The 23,288-nt window shown below is 39.1% G+C and overlaps 1 protein-coding gene and 1 pseudogene across 1 annotated transcript in view; one reads left to right on the forward strand and one right to left on the reverse strand.

The window, feature by feature from the left end:
- The window catches only part of LOC100424307 (uncharacterized), an 87,381-nt gene extending 82,325 nt beyond the window's left edge, over positions 1–5,056 (forward strand). Inside the window, 1 exon segment of the mRNA XM_077979902.1 lies at positions 3,928–5,056. Coding sequence (XP_077836028.1) covers positions 3,928–5,056 — 1,129 coding nt within the window.
- A 9,595-nt stretch (positions 5,057–14,651) lies between these two features.
- LOC696068 (small ribosomal subunit protein eS27 pseudogene) lies at positions 14,652–14,961 on the reverse strand (annotated as a pseudogene).
- Between the last annotated feature and the right edge of the window lie 8,327 nt (positions 14,962–23,288).

A 23,288-nucleotide genomic window follows, 5' to 3' on the forward strand; every position in this document is an offset into this window, starting at 1 on the left:
TCTTTTTTGTTTTTCAGGACTTTGTGTCACACAGTTTCTTTCTGGCCTGCAAAATTTTTGTTGATAAGTCACTGGTTATATCATAAGACTATGTTTGTAAATGACACATTACTTTTATCTTGCAGCTCCGAAGACTTTCTTCTTGTCTGTGATTTTTCAAAATGTGCTTAACATGTATTTGTTATAAATATCTTTGTGTGTATCCTAATTTGTTTGTTGAACTTCATTTTTACATCATTTTTCTTTTAGGATTTTCCAGTTATTTTTTATTTTTCTATTTTTTACCTCCAAATTTTTTTTAATATTTTGATATTTTTGTTTTTATTCTCATTTTTGTGATTTTCTACAGTGGACTGACTGTATTCCTGTTTCACTCATTGGATATTATTCAATTTATTAGTGTTTAAAATTAATGTGTACATCTTTTTTATGATTTCTTTCTGGAATTTACACAATATTTTTGATGAAATCATGTTGCTCTGTTTTGTATACATTATAATCTTTGAGATTTGGACATTTTAAAAAGCTACCTGTCACAGTCTTTAAAATGCATTTTTTTTCTGACATAGTCTGAAAACAATTATCTTGGCTAGAGATTCTGGGAGTCTCTCAAACATGTTCTTAGGATGTGCCTTGTCTAAAATTTTGTGTTTACTTTTAGTCAAAGGTGTTTATTCATGTTGTTTCTTCTTCTTCTTCTTCTTCTTCTTTTTTTTTTTTTTTGAAACAGAGTTTTGCTCCTGTCACCTGGGCTACAGTGCAATGGCATGGTCTCAGCTCACTGCAGCCTCCACCTCCTGGGTTCAAGTGATTCTCCAGTCTCAGCCTCCCACTTAGCTGGGATTACAGGCTTGTGACCCCATGCTCAGCTACTTTTGTATTTTTAGTAGAGATGATTTCACCATGTTGCCCAGGCTTAGTCTCAAACTCCTGACCTCAGTTGATCTACACACCTTGGCCTCCCAGAGTGCTAGGATTACAGGTGTGAGCCACCACACTCAGCCTATTCATGTTTCTTCTTAATAACCAATAATCACTTGCTATAATTGTTTTCTGTCTGTAATACCACAGTCTTTCTGCTGCTGTAAAACTTACCTTTCTTATTTATTTATTTATTTATTTATTTATTTTTATTATACTTTAAGTTCTAGGGTACACGTGCACAACATGCAGTTATGTTACATAGATATACATGTGCCATGGTGGTTGATGCTATCCCTCCCCCAGCCCCCACCCCCCAACATGCCCCAGTGTGTGATGTTCCCTGCCCTGTGTCCAGGTATTCTCATTGCTCAATTCCCACCTATGAGTGAGAATGTGTGGTGTTTGGTTTTCTGTCCTTGTGATAATTTACTGAGAATGCTGGTTTCCAGCTTCATCCATGTCCCTGCAAATGACATGAACTCATTCTTTTTCATGAGTGCATAGTATTCCGTGGTGTATCTGTGCCACATTTTCTTAATCCATTCTATCATTGATGGACATTTGGATTGGTTCCAAGTCTTTGCTATTGTGAATAGTGCCACAATAAACATATGTGTGCATGTGTCCTTATAGTAGCATGATTTATAATCCTTTGGGTATATACCCAGTAATGGGATGGCTGGGTCAAATGCTATTTCTAGTTCTAGATCCTTGAGGAATTGCCACACTGTCTTCCACAATGGTCGAACTAATTTACACTCCCACCAACAGTGTAAAAGCATTCCTATTTATCCATATCTTCTCCAGCACCTGTTGTCTCCTGACTTTTTAATGATCACCATTTTAACTGGCCTGAGATCGTATCTCATTGTGGTTTTGATTTGCATTTCTCTAATGATCAGTGATGATGAACATTTTTCCATGTGTCTGTTGGCTGCATAAATGTCTTCTTTTGCGCGGTGGCTCAAGCCTCTAATCCCAGCACTTTGGGAGGCCGAGACGGGTGGATCACGAGGTCAGGAGATGGAGACCATCCTGGCTAACACGGTGAAACCCCGTCTCTACTAAAAAATACAAAAAACTAGCCGGGCGAGGCGGCGGGCGCCTGTAGTCCCAGCTACTCGGGAGGCTGAGGCAGGAGAATGGCGTGAACCCGGGAGGCGGAGCTTGCAGTGAGCTGAGATGCGGCCACTGCACTCCAGCCTGGGCGACAGAGTGAGACTCCGTCTCAAAAAAAAAATAATAATAATAAAATAAAATAAATAAATGTCTTCTTTTGAGAAGTGTCTGTTTACATCCTTTGCTCACTTTTTGATGGGATTGTTTTTTTCTTGTAAATTTGTTTAAGTTCTTTGTAGATTCTGGCTATTAGCCCTTTGTCAGATGGGTAGATTACAAAGATTTTCTCCCATTCTGTAGGTTGCCTGTTACTCTGATGGTAGTTTCTTTTGCTATGCAGAAGCTCTTTAGTTTAATTAGATCCCATTTGTCTATTCTGGCTTTTGTTGCCATTACTTTTGGTGTTTTAGTCATGAAGTCTTTGCCCATACCTATATCCTGAGTGGTATTGCCTAGGTTTTCTTCTAGGGTTTTTATGGTTTTAGGTCTAACATTTAAGTCTTTAATCCATCTAGAATTAATTTTTTTTTTTTTTTGAGACAGAGTCTTGCTCTGTTGCCCAGGCTGGAGTGCAGTGGCCGCATCTCAGCTCACTGCAAGCTCCGCCTCCTGGGTTCACGCCATTCTCCTGCCTCAGCCTCCCATGTAGCTGGGACTACAGGCGCCCACCACCACGCCCGGCTAGTTTTTTGTATTTTTTAGTAGAGACGGGGTTTCACCATGTTAGCCAGGATGGTCTCGATCTCCTTACCTCATGATCCGCCCATCTCGGCCTCCCAAAGTGCTGGGATTACAGGCTTGAGCCATCGCGCCCGGCCTGAATTAATTTTTATATAAGGTGTAAGGAAGGGATCCAGTTTCAGCTTTCTACATGTGGCTATCCAGTTTTCGCAGCACCATTTATTAAATAGGGAATCCTTTCCCCATTTCTTGTTTTTGTCAGGTTTGTGAAAGATCAGATGGTTGTAGATGTGTGGTGTTATTTCTGAGGGCCCTGTTCTGTTCTATTTGTCTGTATATCTGTTTTGGTACCGTACCTTTTATCTCAGCACACTCAAACTGTCATTTGAAAGAATACCACTGTTTCTTTCAGAACTTTTATGCAGTGAGAGACAGGAACGAGTGTCTGTAAAAGCACCTGCCATTGAGAAATAAAGATGTATAAGCCATTATTTTATTTGTCTTTTAAAAATGAAACCAGGAGTTGGCAGTTTATTTCTAAAGTCACTATATTATATAGGGAAGCAGGAAGATCTGTGTTGGGTAAATGTAACAGACTTTACGTTCTTCTATGTGCCTCTTTGCGTTGGACTCACCTGGGGCACTGCACACACTTAACTTACTTTAATTTTTCACAAATGTAATTTGGTCTGTATGTTTTTGTTACTTTATATGGCTGTGAAAATGTTACAGCATGTAATATTTGGCTGTGCCATCTTGTGATGTAGTCTATCATTTTATAGGTTAGATTTGTAAAGTATATTCATCTGAGTCTAGTAAGTAAAGTAATTTATTATTTTTATTTCTTTCAGTTGTATGTTCTTATTTTGCCCAAGACCTTTGGCCAAAGCAGGGCATAAAAAATTATTTCCAAAAAGTGATACTGAGAAGATATAAAAAATATGGACATGAAAATTTACAGCTAAGAAAATACTGTAAAAGTGTGGATGAGTGTAAGGTGCACGAAGAATGTTACAATGGACTTAGCCAGTGTTTGACAACTACCCAGAACAAAATATTTCAATGTGACAAATACGTGAAAGTCTTTCATAAATTTTCAAATTCAGACAGATGTAAGATAAAACATACTGGAAAGAAGGCCTTCAAATGTAAAGAATGTGAAAAGTCATTTTGTGTGCTTTCACACTTAGCTCAACAGGGAAGAATTCATACTGGAGAGAAACCCTATAAATGTAAAGAATGTGCGAAAGCCTACAATGAGGCCTCAAACCTTTCTACACATATAAGAATTCATACTGGAAAGAAACCCTACAAATGTGAAGAGTGTGGAAAAGCCTTTAACCAGCTCTCACACCTTACTACACATAAGATAATTCACACTGGAAAGAAACCCTACAAATGTGAGGAATGTGGCAAAGCTTTTAACCAATCTGCAAACCTTACTACACATAAGAGAATTCATACTGGAGAGAAACCCTACAAATGTGAGGAATATGGCAAAGCTTTTAGCCAGTCCTCAACCCTTACTGCACATAAGATAATTCATGCTGGAGAGAAACCCTACAAATGTGAAGAATGCGGCAAAGCTTTTACTCAGTCCTCAACCCTTACTACCCATAAGATAATTCATACTGGAGAGAAATTCTACAAATGTGAAGAATGTGGCAAGGCCTTTAGCCGGTTCTCACACCTTACTACACATAAGAGAATTCATTCTGGAGAGAAGCCCTACAAATGTGAAGAATGTGGCAAAGCTTTTAACCTATCGTCACAACTTACTACACATAAGAGAATTCATACTGGAGAGAAACCCTACAAATGTGAAGAATGTGGCAAAGCTTTTAATCAGTCCTCAACTCTTTCTAAACATAAGTTAATTCATACTGGAGAGAAACCCTACAAATGTGAAGAATGTGGCAAAGCCTTTACCCAGTCTTCATACCTTACTACACATAAGAGAATTCATACTGGAGAGAAACCCTACAAATGTGAAGAATGTGGCAAAGCTTTTAATCGGTCCTCAACTCTTTCTAAACATAAGGTAATTCATACTGGAGAGAAACCCTACAAATGTGAAGAATGTGGCAAAGCCTTTAACCAGTCTTCACACCTTACTACACATAAGAGAATTCATACTGGAGAGAAACCCTACAAGTGTGAAGAATGTGGCAAAGCCTTTAACAACTCCTCTATTCTTAACAGACATAAGATGGTTCATACTGGAGAGAAACTCTACAAACCTGAAAGTTGTAACAATGCTTGTGACAACATCGCAAACATTTCCAAACATAAAAGAAAGTGTGCTGGTGAGAAATCACAGAAATATGAATAATGCGACAGAGCCTTTAAATGGTTATCACACTTGCTTGCAGGTTAGGTAATTCACACTGGAGAAAACTTCTACAAGTGTGAACAATGTGGCAAAACTTACACAATGCTCATACCTTATTGCACACGAAAGCCTTTATACTTGAAAATAAATGCACAAATATAAAAAAAGTTAAAATGATTAATATCTCCTCACATCTTACTCAACATCAGAGAATTTATACTTAATAGCATTAAAAGTGCAATTACTGTCAAAAGAGTCTTGAGAAAATGTAAGCTTTTAAAGTGCTGAAGAGGATTTATTTTGAAGACAAACATTACAAATATAAACAAAGTTGTGGTAAGTTTACTTGTAACACAGATCTTGTTGTATTCATTTTGCATTAGAGGCAAACCCTGAAGCAATTGCTCAAACTTCATTCAACGTCAGAAAATTTATATAGAAGAAAAACCCTGCAAATATAATAAATTCGGAAAAAAACATTTATTCAAAAACTACAGGTTAGAAAACTCCAGAGAGTTCATATTAAAATATATTTTTACAGTTGTAGTAAATAGAAAAAAATATTTAATTGTATGTTAAGTCTGTAAATATCAGAGAATTTACATTAGAAACATATAAGGCACTGACACTTCAGACTTTACACTGAATCAGAGTTCTGAGTTTAGAATACAATACAAAACTAAACTTGGTAGAAAAATTATTTGTTTATAACTTTAAAAGAGTAGAAGGTTTTTTGGAGAGTTACAAGTATACTCTTTTTGGGGGAAAGATTACAGGTTTTTTTGAAAAGTAAATAATGTGGCAAATTCTCAAATTGCTTCATACAAATAATGTTGTGATTAACTCAAATTACTTCATGTTAAAGTTGTAATTAACTCTCAAATTACTTCATGCTAAAGAAATTAGTTTCTTTTCTTTTTTTTTTTTTTTTTGAGATGCAGTCTTGCTCTGTCGCTGCCCAGACTGGAGTGCAGTGGCGTGATATCGGCTCACTGCAACCTCCATATCCAGGGTTCAAGTGATTCTTTTGCCTCAGCTCCCTGAGTAGCTGGGATTACAGGGGCACACCACCATGCCTGGCTAAGTTTTATATTTTTAGTAGAGCCAGAGTTTTGCCATGTTGGCCAGGCTGGTCTTGAACTCATTACCTTAGGTGATCCACCCAGCTCTACCTCCCACAATGCTGGGATTACAGGTATTAGCCACTGCGCCTGGCCCATGCTGTTTCTTTATTCCTATTGTATTCATATATGAAAGCATGTGACCAAAAGATACGAGAGATTATTTTTTATTAGGTGAGCATTTATTACCTCTTCTATGAAAGAGTAAGGACATTAAAATGTAAGATGCATGATGAAAATCTAAGAGTTTCTTTGTAATTCACTTACAGTATTGAGTGATGTGTGAGGTAGCTGTTCAGAGTAATATTCTGCATTGTAATGAGAGACAAATATTTTTAGTTTTAGTTAAAATTAAAAATAAATTAGTATATTTTACTAATTGTACTTTTATGAATAAAAAGCAGTACATGTTAAAAATTTTAGATTATGTCTGAACTTAATTTCTTAATTCAGCATTTTTAACAATTTAAATATTGTGCATTCAATCAAGTCACATTATTCCACTTACTTTAACCTAGTCCTCCTTACTCAAGGGTATAGGTAAGAGGTGGTAACAAGGCCAGGCGTGGTGGCTCATACCTGTAATCCCAGCACTTTGGGAGGCCAAGGCGGGTGGAACACCTGAGGTCGGGAGTTCAAGATCAGCCTGACCAACATGGAGAATCCCGATCTCTACTAAAGATACAAAATTAGCCAGATGTGGTAGTGCATGCCTGTAATCCCAGCTATTTGGGAGGCTGAGGCAGGAGAATCCCTTGATCCCAGGTGGCAGAGGTTGCAGTGAGCTGAGATCGTGCCACTGCACTCCAGCCTAGACAATAGAGCGAGACTCTGTCTCAAAAAAAAAGACACTTTATTAAAATGATTTGTCTTGTTCCAATATTGATTATTCTGAAAATAGCTACAAATTCATACTCAAACACACTTAATCCATAATCATCTTACACCTAAGGTTTATATTTAGACTAATAGATGTGTATACTTAACTCTGTAAATCAAAACTAAAAGTCGGTATGCGTTTGCAAGCCGAGAGGTCACATATTCAAAGAAAAACATACAAGAAATTATTTTTAAGTATTTATCCAGGACTCAAAAATGTGCAAATTTTATACACGTATATAATTTTTATTATAAAAATAACTTTATTATAAAAATATAAAATTATTTAAAAAATAAAATATTGTACAGTGAGCTGTTCATAATACAAAAAACAAATTCTAAAGGTGATGGATACCTCATTTGCCCTAATGTGATTATTATATGCCTCTATCAGAATATGCATATGTAACATAATTATGTTGGCAAGATTGTGCCACTGCACTCCAGCCTGGGTGACTCCAGCCTGGGTGACAGAGCAAGACTCCATCTCAAAATAAAATAAATTTAGTCATGTACACAAAACAATTTTTACCTGTAATTCTAAAATTAGTGCATTAAATTATATTTTATTTAGTTGGAACTTTCCATTTTGTTCTTTTAATTGGCGAACACTATATAAGCCTACTTATGTTTTTTTTTTTCACTTTTTATGATGGATATAAGTAAATTTATTCATTAGGCAATTTGTTCAGGTAAGTACTAGGGAAGTTTCATAAGTGATGAGAATGTTTTTATACATAAATGTAGCAAAGAAACATGACAGTTTGCTTGCTGGGTAACAGATACTCCATAATAAGGCATACATATTCATGTGAAACTTGCAACTTCAAGTCAGGTAGAAAATATCAAAGGTAAACAAATAACATTGATTCTTCATGTGGAGAGGACATTTTTTTCAGGCTGCAAAGCTGAATTTTGCTGAATTTAAAAAGAAATTCTGCTTCATTTATTTTCTAATTATCTTAAGCTTTGTTTGTCTTTTTATGTGTATTCCACCCATGTATGCATCGTGGCCCTTCTTCTTTTTCTGTATTACAGTCTTCCCAGTTTTCTTCTTTTTCTGTACTACAGTCTTCCCAGTTTTCTTCATGCCATGTCATTTCACATGGTATTTTGTGGGTTTTGATGAGAACTTTGGTGTTTTTTAATGCACTGAAAAATTGGTTTTAACTGGAGAGTTTGCTTATCAATGTAACTTTCAGATCAGTTAATTAAGATAAATGGCATACATGTCCACAGGCGCAAGGATTAAATCAGTTCGCATGGAGCTACTTTCTTTGTAAAAAGAAAAAATATTGTTTGAAAAAGAAAGTCTTACTAGATTCTTACCCAAAATGTGACAAATATAAAATTTGCTAGAAAATATAGAAATTAGAATATTAAGAGTTTATGGTAAGTGAACCATATTAAATTATTATTATTATTTTTTAAGATGGAGTCTCACTCTGTCACCTAGTCTGGAGTACAGTGGCACAATCTGGCCTTACTGCAACCTACATCTTCCAGTTTCAAGCAATTCTTCTGCCTCAGCCTCTCGAGTAGCTGGGATTGTAGGCACCTGCCATTGTGCCTGGCTAATTTTTGTATTTTTGTGGTGATGGAGTTTCACCATGTTGGCCAGGCTGGTCTCGAAGTCCTCATGATATGCCAGCCTTGGCCTCCCAAAGTGCTGGAATTACAGGCATGGGCCACTGGACCCAGCAAAGAAAACTAGTTTGTATCAATAAAAGAGCCCAAATAGCCAAGGCAACTTCAGGGAAAAAAAAAAAAAAAAAAAAAAAGAGAGACCTCGTATTACTTGATTTAAAATTGTACTACAAGCTATAGTAACCAGTATATGATTCTGATGTGAAAATATACATATAGATCAATGGAGAAGAAGAGAAAACCCTGAAATAAAGCTACACGTTTACAAACAAGTTAATTTTCACAAAGCCCACAGAAATTAACAAAGGGAAAATAACTCCCTATTTAATAAATGGGGGTTAGACGCAGTGGCTCATGCCTGTAATCCCAACACTTTGGGAGGCTGAGGCTGGCGGATCACGAGGTCAGGAGTTGAAGACAAGCCTGGCCAACATGGTGATACCCCATCTACTAAAAATAAAAAAATTAACCAGGCATGGTGGCAGGCACTTGTAGTCCCAGCTACTTGGGAGGCAGAGGTTGCAGTGAGCCAAGATGGCGCCACTGCACTCCAGCCTGGGTGACAGAGTGAGACTTTGTCTCAAAAGTAATAATAATAAATGGTACTGGGGAAACTGGTTAGTCATATGCAGAAAAAAGTGGACCCCTACCTCTTTCCATACAGAAAATATAAGTCAAGATAGATTAAAGACTTATCTGTGAGTCTTCAAGGTACACAAATCCTAGGAGAACATTTAGGAAGCACTGTTCTAGACACTGGCCTCTGGGATGAATTTATGAATAACATCTTAAAAGTGTGAAAAAATTCAAAAATTCGCATCTAATTAAACTAAAGAGCTTCTGCACAGCCAAAGAAACTATCAACAAAGGAAACAGATACCCTACAATATGAAATAAAATATTTGCAAAGTGCATACCAGTGATTAATATATCAAATCTATAAGAAATTTAATTTGACAAAGCAGAAAATATCAACACTTCTCAAAGGAAGACATAAGAGTTGCCAATAAACATTCAAAAAATGCTTAACATCCCTAATTATCAGAGATGTAAATCAAAACGACAAGGTGATACAATTTCACACCAGTTAGAATGTCTGTTATGGCAAGTCAAAAATTAACATGTTGAAGTTGTGGAGAAACAGGTATCTGTTTCAACTTCATCCTGACTTCAGGAGAAATTGGTGCCTATAAATCTTAGATTGGATAAGAAAAATGAGGTACTTATACAGCCTGCAATTCTATGCAGTCACAGAAAAGAATGAAGTAATGTCCTTTGTGGCAACATGAATGCAGCAGAAGGCCATTAATGTAAGCAACTTAACAGATCAGTAAAACAACACATGTTCTCACTTATATGTGGGAGGTAAACATTGGGTGCACATGGAAGCAAAGATGAAAACAGTAAACACTGGGAATTCTAAAAAGATGGAAGAAGAAAGGGAGACAAGCATTGAAAAACTACCTATCAAGTGTAGTGTACACTGGGCAATGGGATAGTTAAGTGTCCAAACTTCAACACCATGCAGTATACCTATGCTACCAATCTGCATGTGTATTCCCTGAATCTAAAATAGAAATAACAAGATGTTTTGTGGTATAATGACTTGTTATATTTCTGTAGTTCCAAGTTAATAGTTGGAATTAGCAGTGAAAGACAGAATTACTCCTTAAGGCATAGGGGTAAATGTTTCTATACCAGGTCTTCCCACAATTTGTAAGTTATCTTCTCTGAAAGTTCTTGGCCTATAGCCCAAGATGTGTTTTATTCCCAAGTGTGCAGTTAAAATAAATGACTCTGGCTGGGCGTGGTGGCTCAAGCCTGTAATCCCAGCACTTTGGGAGGCCGAGACGGGTGGATCACGAGGTCAGGAGATCGAGACCATCCTGGCTAACACAGTGAAACCCCGTCTCTACTAAAAAATACAAAAAACTAGCCGGGCGAGGTGGCGGGTGCCTGTAGTCGCAGCTACGCGGGAGGCTGAGGCAGGAGAATGGCGTAAACCCGGGAGGCAGAGCTTGCAGTGAGCTGAGATCCGGCCACTGCACTCCAGCCCGGGCAACAGAGCCAGACTCCATCTCAAAAAAAATAAATAAATAAAATAAATAAATAAATAAATGACTCTGGATTTAAGGGAGGTTCCAAGATGGCCCAATAGGAACAGCTGCAGTCTACAGCTCCCAGTGTGAGTGACGCAGAAGATGGGTGATTGCTGCATTTCCAACTGAGATATCGGGTTCATCTCACTGGAGCTTGTCGGACAGTGGGTACAGCCCATGGAGAGTGAGTGGAAGCAGGGCGGGGCATCATCTTACCTGGGAAGCGCAAGGGGTCAGGGAATTCCCTTTCCTAGCCAAGGGAAGCTGTGACAGATGGTACCTGGAAAATCGGGACACTCCCTCACTAATACTGCACTTTTCCCATAGTCTTAGCAAATGGCACACCAGGAGATTATATCCCACGCCTGGCTCAGAGGGTCCTATGCCCATGGAGCCTCGCTCACTGCTAGCACAGCAGTCTGAGATCAAACTGCAAGGCTGGGGAAGGGGCATCCACCATTGCCCAGGCTTGAGTAGGTAAACAAAGTGGCTGGGAAGCTCGAACTTGGTGGAGTCCACCACAGCTCAAGGAGGCCTACCTGCCTCTGTAGACTCCCACCTCTGGGGGCAAGGCATAGTGGAACAAAAGGCAGTAGAAACTTCTGCAGACTTAAACGTCCCTGTCTGACAGCTTTGAAGAGAGTACTGGATCTCCCAGCATGAAGTTTGAGATCTGAGAATGGACAGACTGTCTCCTCAAGTGGGTCCCTGACCCTTAGGTAGCCTAACTGGGAGACACCTCCCAGTAGGGGCCAACTGACACCTCATATGGCCGGGTGTCCCTCTGACACGAAGCTTCCAGAGGAAGGATCAGGCAGCAACATTTGCCGTTCTGCAATATTTGCTGTTCTGCAGCCTCCACTGGTGATACCCAGGCAAACAGGGTCTGGAATGGACCAAAACCCCAACTGTACGTCACCATCATCAAAGACCAAAGGTAGATAAAACCACAAAGATGGGGAGAAACCAGAGCAGAAAAGCTAAAAATTCTAAAAATCAGAGCACGTCTTCTCCAAAGAAACGCAGCTCCTTGCCAACAATGGAACAAAGCTGGACAGAGAATGACTTTGTCGAGCTGAGAGAAGGCTTCAGATGATCAGTAATAACAAACTTCTCGAAGCTAAAGGAGAATGTTTGAACCCATCACAAGCTGAAAACGTTGAAAAAAGATTAGACGAATGGCTAACTAGAATAAACAGCGTAAAGAAGGCCTTAAATGACCTGATGGAGCTGAAAACCGTGGCATGCACAAGCTGCAGTAGCCAATTTGATCAAGTGGAAGAAAGTATCAGTGATCGAAGATCAAATGAATGACATGAAATGAGAAGAGAAGGTTAGAGAAAAAAGAGTGAAAAGAAACGAACAAAGCCTCCAAGAAATATGGGACTATGTGAAAAGACCAAATCTACGTCTGATTGGTGTACCTGAAAGTGACAGGGAGAATAGAACTAAGTTGGAAAACACTCTTCAGGATATTATCCAGGAGAACTTCCCCAACCTAGCAAAGCAGGCCAACATTCAAATTAAGGTAATACAGAAAACACCACAAAGATACTCCTCTAGAAGAGCAACTCCAAGACACATAATTGTCAGATTCACCAAAGTTGAAATGAAGGAAAAAAATGTTAAGGACAACCAGAGAGAAAGGTCAGGTTACCCACAAAGGGAAGCCCATCAGACTAACAGTGGATCTCTTGGCAGAAACTCTACAAACCAGAAGAGAGTGGGGGCCAATATTCAACATTCTTAAAAGAATTTTCAACCCAGAATTTCATATCCAGCCAGACAGCTTCATAAGTGAAGGCGAAATAAAATCCTTTACAGATAAGCAAATGCTTAGAGATTTTGTCACCACCAAGCCTGCCTTACAAGAGCTCCTGAAGGAAGCACTAAACATGGAAAGGAACAACAGTTATCAGCCACTGCAAAAACATGCCAAATTGTAAAGACCATTGATGCCAGGAAGAAACTGCATCAACTAACGAGCAAAATAACCAGCTAACATCGTAAAAACAGGATCAATTCACACATAACAACATTAACCTTAAAAGTAAATGGGCTAAATGCCCCAATTAAAAGACACAGACAAGCAAATTGAATAAAGTCAAGACCCATCAGTGTGCTGTATTCAGGAGACCCATCTCATGTGCACACACACATAGGCTCAAAATAAAGGGATGGAGGAAGATCTACCAAGCAAATGAAAAACAAAAGAAAAGCAGGGGTTGCAATCCTAGTCTCTGATACAACAGACTTTAAACCAACAAAGATCAAAATAGACAGAGAAGGCCATTACATAATGGTAAAGGGATCGGTTCAACAAGAAGAGCTAACTATCCTAAATATATATGCACCCAATATAGGAGCACCCACATTCATAAAGCAAGTCCTTAGAGACCTACAAAGAGACTTAGACTCCCACACAATAATTAGGGGAGACTTTAACACCTGACTGTCAACATTGGATCAACGAGACAGAAAGTTAGCAAGGATATCCAGGACTTGAACTCAGCTCTGCACCAGGCGGACCTAATAGACATCTACAGAACTATCCACCTGAAATCAACAGAATATATATTCTTCTCAGCATCACATCACACTTATTCCAAAATTGACCACGTTGTTGGAAGTAAAGCACTCCTCAGCAAATGTAAAAGAACAGAAATTATAACAAACTGTCTCTCAGACCACAGCACAATCAAACTAGAACTCAGGACTAAGAAACTCACTCAAAACCACTCAACTACATGGAAACTGAATAACCTGCTGCTGAATGACTACTGGGTACATAATGAAATGAAGGCAGAAATAAGGATGTTCTTTGAAACCAATGAGAGCAAAGACACAACATATCAGAATCTCTGGGATACATTTGAAGCAGTGTGTAGAGGGAAATTTATAGCACTAAATGCCCACAAGAGAAAGTTGGAAAGATCTAAAATTGACACCCTAACATCACAGTTAAAGAACTAGAGAAGCAAGAGCAAACACATTCAAAATCTAGCAGAAGGCAAAAAATAACTAAGATCGGAGCAGAACTGAAGGAGATAGAGACACAAAAAAACCCTTCAAAAAAATCAGTGAATCCAGGAGCTGGTTTTTTGAAAAGATCAACAAAATTGATAGACTGTTAGTAAGACTAATAAGAGAGGGATATCACCACTGATTCCACATAAATACAAAGTACCATCAGAGAATACTATAAACACCTCTACACAAATAAACTAGAAAATCTAGAAGAAATAGATAAATTCCTGGACACATATACCATCCCAAGGCTAAACCAGGAAGAAGTTGAATCCCTGAATAGTCCAATAACTGGCCCTGAAATTGAGGCAATAATTAATAGCCTACCAACCAAAAAAAGTCCAGGACCAGATGGGATTCATAGCTGAATTCTACCAGAGTTATAAAGAGGAGCTGGTACCATTCCTTCTGAAACTATTCCAATCAATAGAAAAAGAGGGAATCCTCCCTAACTCATTTTATGAGGGCAGCATCATACTGATACAAAGCCAAGCAGAGACACAGCAAAAAAAGAGAATTTTAGACCAATATCCCTGATGAACTTCGATGCAAAAATCCTCAATAAAATACTGGCAAACCGAATCCAGCAGCACATCAGAAAACTTATCCACCATGATCAAGTGGGCTTCATCCCTGGGATGCAAGGCTGGTTCAACATATGCAAATCAATAAACATAATCCATCATATAAACAGAACCAAAGACAAAAACCACATGATTATCTCAATAGATGCAGAAAATGCCTTCGACAAAATTCAACAGCACTTTATGCTAAAAACTTTTTTTTTAAATCTAAAATATATTTATTGAGATGGTTTCCCACTCATGTTGATTCAGAGTGCTTTTAGTGCTGCTTCCTTCTAAAGGAACATCCTTCTGTAAGCCTTGCTTTTCCTCCTGTAGGCTGGCAGAGGACAGTGGAGCAGCCAACACACAAAACTACTGTTTGTGCATGGCTAAAGACCGTGGTGATTTTATAGCATCCTGGGCATTTCACATCCATAAAGTAGGAATTGGGGCTCTGCACCAGGCGTTTCTTCTTGTGTTTCCTCTTTTCCTCTTCTGGGGAGGGATGAAGGAAATCCTTTGTGAGAGGCATGTTCTCGTGTGGGTAGGTCGTCACTACCGGAAAGGGCACTAAAAACTCTTAATAAACTAGGTATTGATGGGATGTATTGTTGGGGTCCGTGGCGGGGGTGGTGGAGAATGAAAGAACACACAAAAGACAAAGACACACAGAGAACATGGTGGCCGCACTCAGAGCCTCCGCCTCACTTTATTTATACTCCATAAACCCCATGTCAGCAGAAAGAATGCAATGCAAAACAAACTTTCTTTTTCCAGATGTAAACTTCTACTCAGTTCCTTGTTTCTATGCTCTTCCTTATCTGCCCGCCTTCTTGGCGCCTACGGGAGTTCATTAAAAGTTCAATTGGAGATACTGTCTTTGAGCCCTATCTATTCTCAGCATACTGTTTTCAAAGGCCCCTGCATTTCCCCCCCCCTTTTTTTTTGTTTTGCCTCAATCCTAAAAAGGTAGCCCATATTTGTTCTTGTGTTTTCTTTTGTTTTTGGAGGCGACGGAGGGAGCATCGAATCACCAAAAGAAGTAGACCCAATCCAAGTGCCCAAAGCAATATACTTCCAGAGATTGTAGAAATCCATGTTTTCATCTGGGTCCATGGGTTAAAGGCAGCAAGGCGTTGACCCATCTCCTGAAGGGTTACAGTTCCGGACAACACATGTAATTGTTGTCAAAATGCTTCGAAAATGTTCTGAGTGAGCTCTTGGATGTCCAAACTAATATTTTTATGGCCTATTAATAATTTTCGGATTATGGTCCAATTTTGAGAGATATTAAAAGGCACAGGCATTACACAAAATTGAGTGGAGTTCCAATCACATTGTAATGTTATCCAAGTACTGAGTACAGTGAGCTGATCTCCAAGCCATGTCAAGGCTTGCTCCATGTTGTCCAATCTTTCAGCAAGTTGAGAATCAATGTTTCGTTGTTGAAGCCATAACCGGTGAGATTGTTCGTGCCATTGCTGCACAAATTCAGCATTTTGTATGCTTTGATGAAGAGCGAGCCCTGCTACGGCCGCAGTGGAGACGATGGTGACAAGGCTCATCACCGAGGCAATTATAAGTCCAAGGGCATGGAGGGTTCGCTGGAGAGAAGTCCAAATACAAGTCTCAAGAGGTGATGCCCCCCACGGTCGCGTAAGTTTAACAGGTAGCCAAATTTCCTTACGAGCCCTGAGGATATAAATATCCCCAGTAAAGTTGTGCCACCAGGAATGATTGAGGCAAGACAAAAATGTACACGTATCTGTACAATTAACAATCCCCGTATCATTATCCCATGTCAAATTCCCCACTAATAATAGGTAGGGCTTACGGACACAAGCAATAATATATCAGGAGGTATTTCGATATAACTGAATATGAAAGGAGTTATTCGGGTTAGAAAGATTAAGGGACATATTCCCCACAAAAGTGCTAATGGCATCGCCTGCAGCTAACAACTTCCAAAGATGACTCTGTACTTAGGCCAGGCCTTCATGCCATACCAAGGTTTCATTACTGTTAGCGGCAATACTTTTATTTACCCGATGCCATTTCAAAGGTATGTGACTAAATTTTATTTGAAAATCACCGTGCACACTTCAATCAGTTATTTGCATTCCATTGTATTCTAATAAAATCTGGGGTTTAGTTCCCCGACATTGTTGCCACTCCAGCACCTCAATATTAGGAGAATCCTCTGGAATAGGACAAAAAGGTAAAGAACTAGGAATCGTTTCATTACTATATACAGTATGATTATATTAAAAGCTTCTAGTTACAATAATAACAGTATTAGCAGCCACATGACTATGATTATAGCGAACAGCCCAGGCTTCATGCGATTTTCGGAGACAATGAGGACTATTTCCCATGCATATTGGAAGTCCTTCCACTCCAAATTGGTATGTGCTGTTTGTGATTCCCGTTTCCCGTTCTGTGTTGTCCTTGTCCATATAGGGGGACGGCATCCAAATAGTGTCATTGGTGAAAACCTTAATTTCCGCCTCCCCCCAGGCGAGTCCCTGATACAAGGGTGGAAAGGGAATATAAGTCCAATGTTCATATAAAGCCTCACTAAGGGAAATAAGTCCCCCGCCGAGGCACATCCAACAATGGAAGAAATGCATGCTGAATCCAGTTTTCTTTTCAACAGGGTTTCAATAATCTTGTAGGAAACCACTCAGGTCCGCTCCCTGTAAGGCCAAGAGCATAGCCCCGTCCCTGTTTTAGAACTTGCCCTTGAACATACTTACCTTCTTCATTAGGATACCAAATCTTTAAATTGTCAGTGGGGACTATCACCGAGGGAGGTGAGGAAAGATGGGTTACAACAGCGGAGTCTTACAATTGTCTCCATTGATTCAAAAAAAATTAAAGTAAAAAGAACCTTCAAAATCAAAAAAATTAAAGTAAAAAGAACCTTCAAAATCTAGTTTTTTGGGGGGCTCATTTCCCCCTTTTTTTTTTTTTTTGTTTTTTTTTAACAGTTAAGTTTTTAAGGTTAAATTTGCGCGCTTAATGATGGCTTGACCTTGACTGTTGCCCGGGATACCAGTGACATGTTGAATATTGTAGTGCTGTAAGAAAACTTGTAATTTACAAGAGACATAGGCAGGGGCATTATTAGTTTTAAGTATAAGAGGAATGCCCATGATGGCGAAACAAGCTAAGAGATGAGTAATAACAGAAATGAGAAAAGGTATCAATGGTATGATGAACATACTTTAATCGTCCAAAAGAAGGGACTTCTCGTGGATTAACCCCAGGATGGAAGGATGGAATGCTCAAAGGAGCACAGGAAGGACAAGCTCGAATAAGAGAACGAGCTTGTTTATGAGTTAAATGAAACCGTCGTTGAAGGCCAGAACTATTAGTGTGATGTAGAGTATATTTTTGTTCTGCAGCATGTAGGTGGCCGATTAAAAGCAAATCAATCTGAGTATTACCATGAACTAATGGTTCAGAAAGTTGAGAATGAGAACGAAGATGAGTGATGAATAAAGGAGCTCGACGTTGGCTCAAAGTAGAGGATAACAAAGAAAAGAGTTTCTGAAGAGAAGAAGTAGCACAAAGAAGTAAAGTGGCCTGAGAAATATAAGAAGTAATATAAACGGCGTATTAAGAATTACTAATAATGTTACAACTAGTAGTAGGGAAATCAAGTAAGACCATGAAAATAGTAAACAATTCTTCCTGTTGCACCGAGGGATAAGGATAAACTGTAACTCGAGATTGATGAACACTCCAATATCCAGCCTTACCATTGCTACTAGCATCAGTAAAAAAGGTAGGACCTTGAACAGGAAATATAGAAATTGGTGAGAAAGGCAACACAGAATGTTGTCTAAAAAATGAAAAGATCAGAGACTTAGGATATTGGGTAGAAAATTGACCAACAAATGAAGCACAAGCAACTTGTCAAGAATCAGAAGTTGCAAGAAGATAAGTAATCTGATTATGAGAGAATTGAGAGATAATTAAGGAAGGATCTCCTCCCCAAAGTTATCGACGATGTCGTCCTCTGATGATCAGTTTAGCTAAATGATCGATATAAGTAGCCAAGCGTTTAGATATTTTATTGGACAAAAAGATCCATTCTAGTGGCCGATTAGTTTGATGAATCATTCCTGTGGCAGAATGTAAAGTATGAAATAAACAAAAGGAAAGGGAAACATTGGGAAGGAGATAATATAAATGGGCCTTTTGAAGTTGCTCTTCTACAAGCTGGAGTTCCTGTAAAGCCAAAGGAGTTAAATGGCATGAGTTGTCCAACTGACTGTCTCCTTCTAGAATAGAAAAAAGATATTATATTCCTAAAACAGGACACATCTTTTGAAAGTCATTTAATGTTTTGAAATGATCACGTCGAGTTTGAGTTTTTTGAGGTCGAATATTTTGTGCTCCTAAGGTATAACCTAAATATTGAATAGGAAAATCCAGTTGAATTTTTTCTGGGGCAATATGAAGTGAATAGAAAGAAAGCTGAGTTTGTAATGATGCAAAAGGACAAATTCTTGACATAAGGTAGGGCTGTTTAACATACCTTGAGGTAAAACTTTCCATTGATATCGAGAAAGTGGCTGAGAATTATTAGAAACAGGGACAGAGAAGATCCATGCAATGATAAATTAACACAGTTGGAAACTGATTTTTTACAGGATTTAAAGTCCTATGTACGAATTTTTGACATATAGTAGGGCTATTAAGTATACCCTGGGGAAGAAGCTTTTACTGATATTTTTGAATGGGTTGTCCATTATTATATTTAGGAATAATAAAGGCAAACTTTTTACAATCTTGAGGTTGTAATGGAATAGAGAAAAAACAATTTTTGAGATCTATGACCATTAATTTTTAACTTTGTGGGATAAGGGCAGGATTAGGAAGACCAGGCTGTAAACTTTTCCTTAGGTTGAATGTAAACATTTATAGTTTTAAGACAAGACAAAGACGGGAATTCCATGCAGAAATACGTGGCTTTATATTCCTCTCGGCCATTTGTTTTTTGACTTACTCTTTTAGAGTCCTAAGTATTTCTTTAGATAATGGTCACTGTTTCACCTAAATAGGAGTGGTGGCTATGAGTTTAAAGGATTGTAGCCCATTTTGAACATCATATTTTTGGCAGCTGAGAAAATATGAGGAATGTTTAAAAAAGCAGCAAATTGTTGTGAAAGATCTTGTTCCCAAAAATTAATATTGATAGGAACAATATAAAAAAAACACTTGACCTTGTTGACCTTTAGGACCGACACAGGTTAAAGGTTCTGCGTCTTGATAAACCACAGAAGCAGCACCCAAGCCAGTGAGTATAACTGAAACTTGTCTTTTTTCCCATTGTATAGGCCACTAATTTAAACAAATAATAGACATATTCACCCCCATATCAATTAACTCTTTAAAAACTATTTCATTAATGTGCAATGAACATAAGGGCTTTTAATTACAAACTAAAGTTTCCCAAAAAACAGTTTTTTTCTGTGCTACCAAACCCTCCCTATTGAGAATATGTTTCCCTGCCTCTAGGCGTATAAATTGTGAGACTTGAACCATAATAAGAATTTTATTAGTAACATCATGTCCTTTTGGCAAAGGGCCACACACTCTAATAGCTAATTTATATACTCCTCTATTAGGAGACAAAGTATAAGGCTTATCCCGGCCCGCGGGATCGACAGAGCAGGCCCTGGAGGAGGGGGTGGGAATTTGGGGAACAAGAGACACGAGAAATGGAGACAAGACAGTGCTCTGATCAAGTCTCGTTTAATGGCGGTAATGCACTGCCTTATATACACTTGGAGGGGAAGGGGTTGGGCTAAGGCGGAAATGATCTCATTGCCGAGGGTGTGGCCAGGTTGGTTTCGGTTTCTCCGGTAGAACGTCATGTTGCGCCTGCGCTGTTAAGTAACAACTAAGTAACAATTTTCGCGTGCGCGGGAAAAGTGAGTGAAGAAGAAGCAGGAAGAGCGCCATCTTTAATGAGGTATTGATACAAAAGAGAAAAGGCAAATACAGGGAGGAGGTAGAAGGTGGAAATGAATAGAGCTCAGGCGTTTAATCGTTAATTGTTATTTGCTATGGCCGGGGCGTGCAGCTCCGGACAGGTCCCCCTTTTTATATTTTTATGATAAGAAAACCCCTCGGGAACTGCGCCTGTCTTAGGTTGGGTCAACTCACCCCCACCTTCTAGGCCCGTCATGGGATAAGGCAGCAGCAAGGGCGGCCCTCCTGTCTTAGGCTCCGATAGTGTCCTCTTACCCGTCATTGACTGTCCAGTTCAGCACACAGGGGAGGTGGTCTTATTAAGGTAAATAAGACTCACCATTTTCAGTCATCTCAAGGCGATGATAATGGACCTGTATAGGTTTGGCCTGGAAGGCCTCGATTTGTTGTCTGACAAATGCCATAAGCTGATTAAGGATTATAGGCCCGAGAGTGAGGAAGAGTAGAAGAGTAAGTAAAGGACCAAGAAATGGCAGGAGATAGGGGAGAAGTCCATCGAGTCCAGTCCACAGTGGATTGGCGGCCAGGCCTTTTCTGCACTTTTCTAGTTCTTCTTGCAAAGTTTTTATCTTATCTCTGACGATTCCGGATTTGTTGGCATAAAAACAGCACTTTTCCTGTAAAGCCAAACATATCCCTCCCTGTTCTGCCGTTAACAAATCTAGACCTCTTCTATTCTGGAGAACTACTTCAGCTAATGAGTCTACTTGGTCTTGTAAATCTTGTATAGTACTGGATAAGGTCTGTACATCTGAAATTAATTGATTGGATAATTTAGTATATTGGGTTAGTGAGACTCCTAGGCCTGTGGCTCCTGTAGTAAAAGCAGTGGTGATTCCTAGTCCAGCCAACAAGGGAATAAATTGTATGGCTCGTTTCGGTCTATAAATAAAATGTTCAATAGCGGGGATGGGGATAGGTTCATCTCCAGGGATGATATCAATGTTGGGGAGAAGAGTGGCCAGAACACAAAGCCCTGTCCAATTTGTAGGTAGATATGTATATGCCATGTTGTTTCCACAAACGAAAACCGAGCCATTTATGGCACACAAAGGGTTGGTGGCATTGATTATGGAGGTACAGTTGTCAAACACAACATAGCCTAAATCAATTTCTTTAGTGTTATTATATGATGGTGAAAAGAGGCAAGAGGAATTAGAAAATGTCATCGGTTGAACTAAGGGGGGGGGGGTAATAGGACAGGAATTATTTACTAAGGATTCATTTGAGTAATTGACATAGGACAATGAAAGGTTAGGTATAGCTAGAGGAATAGGGGGGCCCATTTTAAGACAAAGCCAACAATCGTGGGCCAGGCTTGTATTGGACATTTGAAGTAACTTGTAAGTAGCATTGAGGATATCGAAAGTTTGAGCATCGAGCCTAAAATTATCTCTAAGCTCAGGTAGGGCTAAAGGGTGATATTGAAGTTCAGGATATAGAGCTTTATGAATTTCTTCTAATTTTTTCTGGACGGTTTTAATTCTTGCAATATCTAATGGGCCTCCTCCATCAGAAATGTGAATGGGGGCAGTAGTGCTCCAACAAACAGGCTTTCCTTTTTGGCCGTTACAAGGAGATTGTACAAGTTTATTAGTGGATCCTAATACTTGTACGTCATTGATGCCTCCTGTTTGTGTTTTCAGTAACGTGGCCGTATAGTATGTTCTATTGCCTGATTTGCATTGTTGATAGGAGGTATAACAGGAACTATGTGCAGAAGATTGGAAAGAGCTACAAGGGCATTCTAGGAGCGGCCCGTTAGGTGAGGTATCTCTTGGGGTAGACTTACATTTCCATAACTGGTTTGGCATTAAGTAAGCTGTCTTGCTCGTGCAAGTCACCTGGGTGATTCTATCTGATGGAGGTTCAGATATTTGTCCCCCTCTGCAATCACAAGGCTGGCCGTATTGTTTTCGTAATAATTCTCTTGCCTTACGAGGGTCACCAAAACCTGCATAGACTGTCACTATGTTATATAGAGCGATTATTCTCCAAAGGAATTTCATGTTAGGCTTCATTTTCTGAAAAACAAGAAGGAAAGAACTTCTCAGGGAGATTTATCTTCCCTGGACTGACAATGGTTATGATTTATTTGTCTTACCAATCTTTCAGGCAGCCATCTGGCTGCATCATTTTTTTGTGAGAAGATGCATACTGAGCCTCTTCCCCAAATTAAAACTGGATCGGGGCCATGCCATGAATTATCAAGTGGATCTTTCCATTTTACCATTGCAAACTGTTTTTGAGATTCAGGATGCCAGAAACGATCGGCAGCCGATTTTCCATGACTGTCCAAATTTAAAAAATTAAGGATAAACAGGGCATGATTGAGTGTGTTTCTGGGGGTACCCTTCACGGGGTACCAGCTCCCCCCTTTTAATTTTGTGATAACAGTTTTTAATGACAGATGAGCTCATTCTACTATACCTTGTCCTTGGGGATTGTAGGGAATGCCTGTGGTATGTTTAATTTGTAGGGTATTACAAAATTGTAAGAAGGTTTTGGCTATATAACCGGGGCCATTGTCTGTTTTGATTTGTTTGGGTATTCCTAAAATAGAAAAGCAGTGTAATAAATGAGCTATGACATGTTTGGTGGCCTCTCCTGTTTGGAGAGTTGCACTAATGAATCCACTATAGGTGTCTATGCATACATGGATATATTTTAGTTGACCGAATTCTAAGTGGTGAGTAACGTCCATTTGCCAAATTTCGTTGGGGATGAGTCCTCGGGGGTTAACTCCTAGATGGGGAACAGGTAAATATGTTATGCAGTTGGCGCATTGTTTAACTATTTGTCGAGCTTGTTCTCTGGTAAGTTTAAACATAAGCCTTAGGGTTTGGGCGTTTAAATGATGTAAGGCATGTGCTTTTTGTGCTTGTTG

Source organism: Macaca mulatta, chromosome 19, assembly GCF_049350105.2.
Source record: "Macaca mulatta isolate MMU2019108-1 chromosome 19, T2T-MMU8v2.0, whole genome shotgun sequence".
Lineage (NCBI taxonomy): Eukaryota > Metazoa > Chordata > Mammalia > Primates > Cercopithecidae > Macaca > Macaca mulatta.